Below are 11,185 nucleotides of genomic sequence, written 5' to 3'. Positions count from 1 at the left end.
GAAGAAAATGGTATCCAGAAGTTGCCCTAGCCGAGCCAATCTCCTGACATATACCCCATCGAAAACCTCTGGGCCATACTCGACCGGCAAGTCAAGAAACAACCAGAAAAAACCAACTTAGAAGAGCGATCTACACCAAGTTTTGAAGCAAGAGTGGGCAAAAATCCCACAATCTAAAACTGACGAGATGATTCTCACGATGCCCCAAAGGATCAACGAACTCCACGAAGCGAAAGGAAGATCAACTAGATATTAATTAAATTATAAATATATCAATTCATGTGAATATGACTGAAAATTTTCATTTTTTCTGAAAAGGTGGTGTCTATTTACTTGTGACCACGCTGTGTATACTTGACTTTACAATAACTACACCAAGAAAAATAAGATACTCAGAATTTTACAACGTATCAACCTTACGATTACTGACATTGACAGAAAGAATATTTGTCTAGTATATGTTCAGATGGTTTTCCTATATATATAGGTAATATCTTAACTGCGAAGTAAGATTTTCATCTCGTGTCAGAATTAGTCATTTTACTGCTAGTCTTAAAGACAAAATTACATTAATACATAAATGTGGTATTTATAATATCTCTCGTCACGTGTATAATGTAAAGATTTCAAATCTAGATTTAATGAGTATAAATCGGCTATAAAAAACTTATGCTAATTGCTTGGTCGAAGTTTTGTTTTGTTCGAGATAGGAAAGGTATATAAACATCGAAATACTGTTTCACTATCTCCTCCGCCATGATGGTGGGTCTGTAACTCAACGAAACATTTAGAAGCTTTTTAGAAAAATGTCTGGTGCTTTTAATAACAGTGCTAAAGTCTTTATATTGTGCAATTCTAACGTTGTCCTTTTGAGTTTTTTTTATAATAAGTAAATACTATTCTCAACTTTTTAACGCAAATTGGAGTTTATTACTAGACACTTGAACAGTTGAAACTAGATTAGCGAACACTTGAAGGTTATCGATAACTCCTGATGAATCTGAAATTGCGAAATATTGAGCAAATAAAAATGTATTCTGGAGATATGGGATGTTACTTATTTCTATTGATGTAAATAACAATAAATGTTAATATTATCGAAACTTACCTGAAATCTTTTTCCATATGTAATGAATACACACTTTGGCCATCAAAATCCCATTGTGAAGGCTCATTAACCAGTTTTAGTGGAAGCTGTATATCACTCTTGGGTCTTTCGGAGGTGTCATCTTCAAGCAAGTCATAGTAATCTTTTCTTTTGGAGAGCTTTTTGGGAACACGCAGTCCTGAAATAATCTTTCATTTTTAGAAAATGTGGACTTGTGGGGTTTCAAGGAATTTGAAATTTCGTCTGCTATCATTGAGAAACGACGTGGGGTGGAAATCGGGGGTAGAGACCATGAATCTACGTGACCAGTAGAAACGGAACTTCTGGTGCTATCATCAATATACATAATATCGTCCAAAAACGAAGCTTGATTAGACACTCCACGTTTGGATAGGGGATCAGATGATGTCTGAAATGTATCTGATGGTTGCTGATGATTTTGTCTAGAATCTGAGAATGTCCTGAGTGCTACAAAAGATTTCAATTTAAACTTCTCTTCTATAAATGGATCTGATTTGAGTCTGTCTTTCCAGTTTAGAAGTTTTGCAGGACATGACATAGAAAGTCTGGTTTCAATGAAAGGTGTCTCTGAGCAGCTCGGCTGATGACTTCTGATTTTGTTATGACACCTTTCTTCCATTTTACGAATGGCAGCGCTAGTCGCAACTATCCACGATTCTATATCCTTTGCATCGTGGCAAGATTTTAAAACCTTTTGACCGTGAATTTGGCAATGTGTTGTGTTAGTAGCTGTAGGCCATGATTGATTATTTTCAGAACCTGAGTATGAGTTCAAACACCCTTGGTCTACACTCTGATTAAGAGATAGGTTAGAAGTTGTTACCCACGATTCTCTGTCTTCAGAATCGGTCTGGTCTTCCATGTGAGGAAAGAATAGGTTATTACTCGTCATCCAAGATTCACTTTCATCAGAACCCGCCTGGTAAAGAGAATGGTTGCTAGTTGTAATCCAAGAATCACTGTCTTCAGAATCAGATTGGTCTTCCATTTGGGAATATGACTGATTAGTAGTTGTCATCCATGATTTTTTGGTATCGTTACTGAAGTAGTAATTCCAACTCTGCTTTTGCTCCATCATACACATGGCTGTAACTAAGGAATTCAATAGCAATGACATGGTTGGAAATGGTTTTTGAGCATTGTTCTAGTCTTTCCTTTTATTGGACCTACGAAAATAACAGAAAATCAGTTACCCTGAATGGTTTTTCAAAACGTAAGTACGTGCCTATTACTATTTTAATGTTTTACATGTCACACACAGCGTTCTCTAAATTTATGTTTACACATCAGTAAATCCAGTTACGGCTGCACACGTGTGAAAACACATTCAACTTAAGAAATTACAACGCACCTTGTGTTCTTTTATCCTACACACTGATCCCGTAAAAAGAAAACGATTACAGCACAGAATAACGAGGTAAGAAAATCACAGCGTATCAAGCGAGTACGATCGTCCTGGAAATGGAAGAATTATGTACATTGGTCTAAATACTACACTTAGCCGAGTGTGGCCTAATGGCTAGTATGCCGGACTGTGGATCCAATATTCGAGCTACTCACTTACGGGACGTGGTTACTTTAAAAAAGTGACGGTCAAATCCCATTATTCGGTGTTACAAGAGTAGCCTAAGACATGGTGGTGTTGACTAGCTGCCTTCTATCTAATCTACGACTTCAAAACTAAAGGCTGCTAGCGCAGAAATCCCTCTAGTAGCTTTGAGTGAAATTCAGCAAACAAAAATGGCCACCTTGCAAACCAGAATTGTACTTATGGCAAACTGATTCGAATCCATGCGATACTACAAAGTATTCCCCGTACTTTAAGCTGTGGGTTCGTTATAAGAGTGACAGTTAATCCCTTAACATAGATGGGGTGTGATAGTGTGCTGTCGATTGGCTGCCTTTCCTCTGGTTAGTAACATAAAATTAGGAATGGACGGCAGATAGACTTAGTAGCTAAGCCATAAGTACAAACTACAAATATTAACTGATGTTTCAAACTACCGTATTAACTATATTATTCACCCCTTTGAGATTGGAGGTCTTAAAATGGATACTATAAAAAAAAAGAAAGAAAAATGTATCCTAATCAGACTAACAACATTTCCCCAAGTTAACAAGTGCGTGCGAACGAGTAAAAAACAATTTTTAATTATGTTTACTTTTTTTTTTCCTTATGACGTGATTTAACGTTTTATTTTATCTAGAGAAGACAATTTGAGACAAAACCTGTCGGGGTTAACAAGGAATGTAACTCATTAGTGAGTACTCCATCTGGCCAGTAGTGTCTGCTAACCGGAGACTTCTTCTCAATTAGTTGAATAAAAGCATTGTTCATGCACGGTAGAGATAGATAATAATATAAATTATTGCATGAACCACTTTTTACATTCGAATCTCCTTTAAAGCACATGCCTGTGCAGCTCTAGATAATTTTTATGCATCTACTTTTAAACAAATAAAAAGATCGAAACGTTTCTAATAAAAGGAACGAAAGCGCATAACAATTAACCTAAAATGTTAACAGTATGCTTAAAATAAAGATGGCGGTTCGGAGGGCAAAGAAGAAACTGCGGTTAGAACGATGTTAAAACTTACCTAAAAGTCAGAATTCTAAATTTGATACTGAAAATATTCCTGCATTTGATCCAAACGAAGTATTTCGTATAATGTCACTCACTATTTGACTATAACAGGAAAAGTGGAACAGTATTAATTACACAGAGAGAGAGAGAACCGAAATATTCGGCGTGGTCAACTTATAAGTCGTAGAAAGTTACAGTAACAGAGGTTTGTTTTAAAATTTTCGCGCAAAGCTACACGCAGAGCCGTCCCTAATTTGAACTGATAGAGTAGCGGGAAGGCAATTAGTCAACAGCACTCAGAAACAACTCTTGAACTACTCTTGTTTGAAAGAATAGTGAGATTTGGTTGTCACGTTTATAATGCACCCATGGCCCCAAAGTGTGAAATACTTTTTTTGTGGCAACGGATAACAAACCATGATTTCTTGGATTCAAATATCGAGCATGCTAACCAATGGCTACGACCGGGTGACAATAGAAGACGAAAAACAATATTAGTTACAGAGAGAGAGAGAGCTAAGTTTATTTTGTAGAGTAGATAAAACAAGGAGTTACCTAATGCTTATCAAACTCAAAAAACATACTTTAGTAAGACTGTGTTTATATGTACTTCTGACGGATAAAAAGTCTACTACGAGTGCTCCTGCTTGTATTTGCTTAACATAAAGGTAAATCAATTCAGACTTGTGTATCAGAAGTTTGAAACAAATCTATTCAACAAGACAGAAATATTTCCTTTGATACGACGTACTTGTGTACCTTTTTAACAACACAATTTATCTTTCAGGAATTTAATCTCGTGAACAGGTAAAAGCTTTCACTTTTTAGTACATTGTGTATAACGTATTTCTATTTCGCGCTAAAAATGAGACCAACTCTACAAGATATCTAGGGGTGGCTCGAATGAAATATTATTTTGTATTTTCAACCTGAACCACATTTTAAGCGACACACGGGCTATAAGGCCATGTCAGAGATCCCAAAATTTAGATGTAGGAGTCTCTTAAGCAAAGAGCAGGATTGACTGTCACTTTTTATAACGTTGTCATAGCTGAAACTACGAATCGTATTCAGTGGCATGAAGCGGGCTCGAAACTTGGATTTTTTATAAACTTTTGCCTCTGAATTGAAAAACACGAGTACTTAATCAGTTTAATGAGTCTATTTTATATTTTCCACAAAACAGGGTATGCAATTGGCTTCTAATGAGGTCATTAGAGATTTATTAACAAAAGAAGAATGGAGGGGAACATTATCTAACAATGTCCTTTATATAATATGTTCTTCCTTAACACGTACCCTCAACTAGTTTTCGTGATGTTACCCTAGACAAGGTACAAATTTCTCGATCATTATTTTTACCGCCACACTACACTGAGTGCAAGAACACTTGATGACTTTTTATCTGAAAGCTGTTGATAGAATCTTGTGATATACTGATTTAAAATTACCTATCTTAAAGCAAGAAGAACTGTATATCATGTATTGTTAGCATGCACATTGATAAACATAATAGAAATATACATATTAAACATATACATGAATTTCTTGCTTTAAATGTAACAAGTCAAAAGAATCATTGTTCTATAGTATCATAGATCACAATAAGTGCATCAATAATTATGATATTTAAATGTAACAAGACAAAAGAATCATTGTTCTATGGTATCATAGATCACAATAAGTGGATCAATAATTATGATATTCAAATGTAACAAGACAAAAGAATCATTGTTCTATGGTATCATAGATCACAATAAGTGGATCAATAATTATGATACAATGATTATGATATTTAAATGTAACAAGACAAAATAATCGTGGTTCTATGGTATCATAGATCACAATAAGTGGATCAATAATTATGATATTCAAATGTAACAAGACAAAAGAATCATTGTTCTATGGTATCATAGATCACAATAAGTGGATCAATAATTATGATATTCAAATGTAACAAGAGAAAAGAGTCATTGTTCTATGGTATCATAGATCAGAATATGTGGATCAATAATTATGATATTCAAATGTAACAAGACAAAAGAATCATTGTTCTATGGTATCATACAATAAGTGGATCAATAATTATGATACAATGATTATGATATTTAAATGTAACAAGACAAAAGAATCATTGTTCTATGGTATCATAGATCAGAATAAGTGGATCAATAATTATGATATATCAAATGAAGATTTAACGATTTTACGAATGACGGTTTGTTAGAAAGAGGAAGTGAAAAAAGGCCAATTGTAATGTTGAGTTGTAAGACTAAAGTAACAAACCTTTAAAAGTAAGTGTTCTAAAGGCTCTATCTCTAATAATAGTCATGACTTTGTTAGCATTAATTAGTGGTCCATAAGTCGCCTTGTTTCGTTACTTAATTAATGTTTTTGATAATTCTCTATATTTCTTAACATTGGCAGTACTTTTCGGCTGTTAATCTGCAACCATCCTCAAGTGTGTACCCCTGAAAAGAACTTTGCGGAATTCATATCATGGATCTTAGAAACAGGATTGCTATCCACCGAACAGAACTTATGTCTTTCGGCGTTGACTTCAGACGCTGTATTTGTGTTTTGTACTGATTGTTTTGCACTCTTTTGTACTGAATATTGTGCAATACGACGCTCTGACTGGTTCCCTTGCGTGGCTTTCTAGTTTTACGCAAGGAACGTTAAAAATATATTTAAAAATTGAATGTTAGCTACGTTTGTTGGAGTTTGTAAATTTCACTGAAACGCAAGAAAACAAAATCCTTTACCGTTATATAACTGTTCGACATGCCTCCCCCTGCGGGGGCGCCGCACTGATTGAACCCCTGATATGAGTCTGGAATGGCCTGATGGGTCGCAGGTTTAAATCCGCGTCACCGAATATGCTCGCCCTTTCAGCTGTGAGGGCCTTATAATATGACGGTCAAGCCCACTTTTCGTTAGTAAAATAGTAGCTGCCTGCCCTTTAGTCCATCATTGCTAAATTAGGGACAGCTAGCGCAGATAGTCCAAGAATAGCTTTGCGCGAAATTAAAGACAAGACAAGAATCTCCGATATGGCTTAAGCTAACTTGTTGACTCTAATTACCCCCACGATAGCTAACAATCTCAGTAAAAAAGTCATGTAAGATCAAGAATATTCACGATATGTGATTTTTAATGCACAAGATTCTTGCTTCTTTTTTTTAAAATGCCAAAACTTTGGTTTCGAAGCTGTAGTTGGCCTTAAACAGCTCTGCACTTAAACAAGCAACGAAACATAAAAAGTTACTTCATTTTAAGATACTCTGATGATGAAAAACAAAAGTGTAAACAATCTTTGATTCTTATAGTGATGTATTAAATATACAACTTTTTCAGAGTTAAGAAATGTGACAAAACACACCTTCAAATTAGATGTTAAAACGTCTGTAATAACACTGATTTGGATTAATATTTTCTGTGCCAATCACAGGGATCAAACCCCCAATTTAAGCGTTATAAGTTCTCAAGCGTACCGCTTAGCTACCAGATGTTTTAAAAATCTGGAAAGTGGTTTGGCTTGGTTGTTGTTAACCGCAAAGTTACATAACAGGCTATCTGTGTTCTGCCCATCACAGGTATCGAAGGCCAAATACTATCGTCGTAAGCCTGCAGACATACTGCTGAGCCGATGGGGCAATTGAAAGTATAAAATAAAATAATTTAAAACATACTGTATGTTTCTAGGTATATAAGAAGCACATAAGCATGTTGATAAATAGGTGAACCAGTTCGTCACGCTTACTGCATAAAAATACAGGTGTTGTAACATTAAGAGGTTCAACTGATAACACTGATAATCAATGATAACATTAGTCGGACAACATGATCAGGCATACACAACAAGACCTGAATTTTCGTTGAGATAAACTAATGGAATTGTGTCAGAGTATGATGTGCATAAAAATCAAATCGGTGTTATATTTATGATTCTGTGCAAGATCAAAACAAAGCCAATACTAAAAATAAATAACGGGGTTGACTGTACTTATGTAACATGCCCACAGCTGAGAGTCCAAGGCGTGTTCAGCGACATATCGTGGATTTAATCTTGGACCTTTCGATACACAGCGCGGCACTCATCAATTTTGACATTTTACTGTACCTTAGGATCATTTACAGATTATGGAACCTCATATAAGTTGGACACCGTTTTCATAATTTTGTGGTAGAGGCAGTGTGGCAGAGGCATTTCATCAACAGACTTGTAAAATCCCTCCAAACTTGAACGAAAGAGTGTATGACCGTTATTCCAAAAAACGAAATTGTTTAATTTGTTTAATTGTTTAAAGCAAAAAAAGGCAAAATGTAAAATATTTCGAAAAATGATGTATTCAATGCTTCTATGAAAACAAAATAAGTTCTGTACAGCAGAGCATTTCAGACAGCAACCAGCCCGAAAATCATACCTCAAATTAATCAAGGCCAACGTTTCTCATCCTGAAAGTTGTGGTCACGAAAGAAAACTCATAAACCAAACAAAAAGGAAACAAAACAACAACAACATTGCAATGAAGCTGGGCGGCATACCTCTGGCACCGTTAACAATATACTAAACAAAACATGAAGTTGACGATGGCTTACAAACCAGAAGTTCACAAGCTAAGCTTTTAGGTACAACACAAAGGCAGCAACTGTTTTGATACCTACTAAGCCCCTCAATGCAATTCCAATGATCTTTTTATGTCTTTGGTACGTTTAAGCTTGCGATTGGAAGTTTTATACCCAACTAGCCGGTTTAAGAAAATCAACACAAAAGTAGGATAACATTTGTGTGTTTGTTCTTTGAAGAAGCCTGTTTTTATGGAAGTATCGTTGCGTCGCGATTATTAAGAAACAGGGGAAGTAGTTAAAACATGATTGCCGGGGAATTCAACCTTCAATAGTAATATCTCTAACTTAATCATCGCTTCCTAAAACAGTAAATTACCTCTTTCTGTCCTGTGGATTGTATGAATTGGCGATTAATTTCATGCAAAAAAGGAATCTTTTTGAAAAACAAACTTATATCAAGACGTGGGTTTGGTAATATTGGGAACTGTCCTTGATATCTGAAGTAATTGTTTCTGATTATTTCCTGCCAATTTTAATCTGAATATTTTATTACAATTATTATTTTGTTGAAGGGGCAAACTAGAGACGCTTCGTTTCACAATAAAACATTACCTGATTGTTGTATATAACAACTAGTCAGTGAGACCAAGTTCGGATAATTTGGTGGGTTACAGAGGGATGTCACAGTTTCTAGTATTCAAGTTAGAACTAAAAAATGTACCCCAATAACCAAATAAAAAACTTTACCGCCAAAAAACTCACCGTGAGTTGGCAGTACCGTGGTTCTCTTGCACAGAACAGTAAAAGTGTTCATATTCAGAAAGGTACCCCACCTTACAACGTTCAGCCTCCTTCGGCCATCTCTACCGACAGAGCTCGTAAAAACCACAGAGAAAACGACTTTATAGAAATGAGGAACCCGATCATGTTTGTTTTAGGCCTAGTTATAGAGATAATTAACAGAAGACATTCGATATGAATGTCAATGTACTAGTGCTCTATAGATTGTAGAAAAATAAACAACGATTCCCTTAAAACAAATAAGTATATGTGGACCTCTAGACAGTCAACTGTACTTTACAGTATATCATATTTAACAATACTTACATTTGAAGTCCTATATCCAACTATCCATCAACTCACATTTCGAACAACAAAAATACCAATGTTAAAAAGCCTCCGAATGAGGAGAAGAGATTTAAAAGCGTTCGATTTTACACGATCACTTTTCAATATTATCGAAATGTCACTAACTAAAATTGCTCCCATGTCTGTTTGACTCCTATCACTTAGTTACGGAGTGGATCGAAAGATATAACAAAGTGTACTGATTTTTACTTCATATTTGCAATGACTTTTTTTAGTCTCCCCGGTAGGTTGACGATAAGTTTACGGGCTTACAGCTTTAAAATCCAAGGTTCAAGTCCCCGTGATGGACATAGTGCAGATAGCCCATTGTGTAGCTTTCCACTACAATAACAACAACGACTTTTTTTTTACTATTAGAAACATGGAGTTTTTTATTTATGTTTTTTACATGGTGTGATTTTTGGTGTTTCGTAATTAAAGAAGTAACAACATTTTGTGGATACAAACAAGTATTAGGAAAACAATCTCTCTCTAAATAAAAAAAGCTATGTAGGGCTGGCTAGTGAACTTGAAAAAAGGAACCAAACAAGATAGGGATGGAAGTGGACATATCACTTGATCCGGCTAAAGATCACATAGCAGACTGAGCCATCTCGACTTTACATGGAGAATAAAATCCTTACATTACTGGCTTCCCCACTTTGTCTATCAAAAGCTTGGTGGTTGAATAGAATCTCAGATTTCATCATTATACCTTTCCTTTAGTTAACTTTAGAATACTACATTTATCTGGCTTCCCCACTTTGTCTATCAAAAGCTTGGTGGTTGAATAGAATCTCAGATTTCATCATTATACCTTTCCTTTAGTTAACTTTAGAATACTACATTTATCTGGCTTCCCCACTTTGTCTATCAAAAGCTTGGTGGTTGAATAGAATCTCAGATTTCATCATTATACCTTTCCTTTAGTTAACTTTAGAATACTACATTTATCTGGCTTCCCCACTTTGTCTATCAAAAGCTTGGTGGTTGAATAGAATCTCAGATTTCATCATTACACCTTTCCTTTAGTTAACTTTAGAATACTACATTTATGACTATTTTACAATAGAGTAACACTTTACGGTTGGAAATTCTGGTTCTATTTGTTTTGCCAGTGAGAAAGCCAGTAATGTAGGGATTTCATTTTTCATGTAAAGTCGAGACAGCTTAGTCTGCTATGTGATTATTCGCCGATCAAGTGTATGCCCAATCCCATCCCTATATTGTTTGGTTCCTTTTTTCATGTTCACTAGCCAGTCCTACATATCTTTTTTTATTTATCGATGATTTTTTTCCTAAAAACTTGTTTATTTACTTTTTTATAAGATGGAGTACGTGGGTTACTAAGTTATAGAATGTATTCTAAAGCTTTATAAATTTTGCACAAAATAATAATAATATAATAGGTAGTCATAGATCGTGAAGAACGTTTTGTTCTATCAAATGATGATAAAATTATAGTTACTGCTAGAAGTAGATAGGCACTAGGCCTCTTGAAGAAAGATGATGATGAACGAAAATAAGAAATCTTAGTTTTGGCTGTTCGCCGGTTTTCGACTTTGTGACGTTCTGGATAGCTGAAAAGCGGCATATACACCGGAGATAGAGCAACTATGTCAGGTAGCTCTTCATGTCTAGCTTCTGATGATCCGTAGAGAAGAAAATCTAGATGACTTTTGTATTGCTTTAATACGGAAGTCCGTGCTATCCCGACAGATAAAAGTAGCTAGTGCACTCTCCGATTATATAAACAATTTTCGATGACGAA

General features: G+C 35.3%; 1 protein-coding gene across 4 annotated transcripts in view; it reads right to left on the bottom strand.

Annotated features, from left to right (window-relative positions):
• Positions 1–11,185, bottom strand: part of LOC106461117 (transmembrane protein 117-like) — a 63,545-nt gene that overhangs the window by 23,888 nt on the left and 28,472 nt on the right. Inside the window, exons 1-3 of one of the 4 annotated variants that reach the window (XM_022387998.1) lie at positions 4,131–4,159; positions 2,481–2,584; positions 1,109–2,295 (exon numbers count right to left, since the gene is read on the bottom strand). In XM_022387998.1, coding sequence (XP_022243706.1) covers positions 1,109–1,125 — 17 coding nt within the window. In that variant the 5' untranslated portion in view covers positions 1,126–2,295; positions 2,481–2,584; positions 4,131–4,159. Of the gene's footprint in view, positions 1–1,108; positions 2,296–2,480; positions 3,271–3,727; positions 4,017–4,130; positions 4,160–11,185 lie in introns of those variants that run through there. The other 3 variants (XM_013920907.2, XM_022388000.1, XM_022387999.1) reach the window with 3 other exon arrangements.

Source organism: Limulus polyphemus, unplaced genomic scaffold, assembly GCF_000517525.1.
Source record: "Limulus polyphemus unplaced genomic scaffold, Limulus_polyphemus-2.1.2 Scaffold900, whole genome shotgun sequence".
Classification (NCBI taxonomy): Eukaryota; Metazoa; Arthropoda; class Merostomata; order Xiphosura; family Limulidae; genus Limulus; species Limulus polyphemus.
Note: the sequence above shows the minus strand (reverse complement) of the source record. Positions and strands in the feature narration are given on the sequence as shown.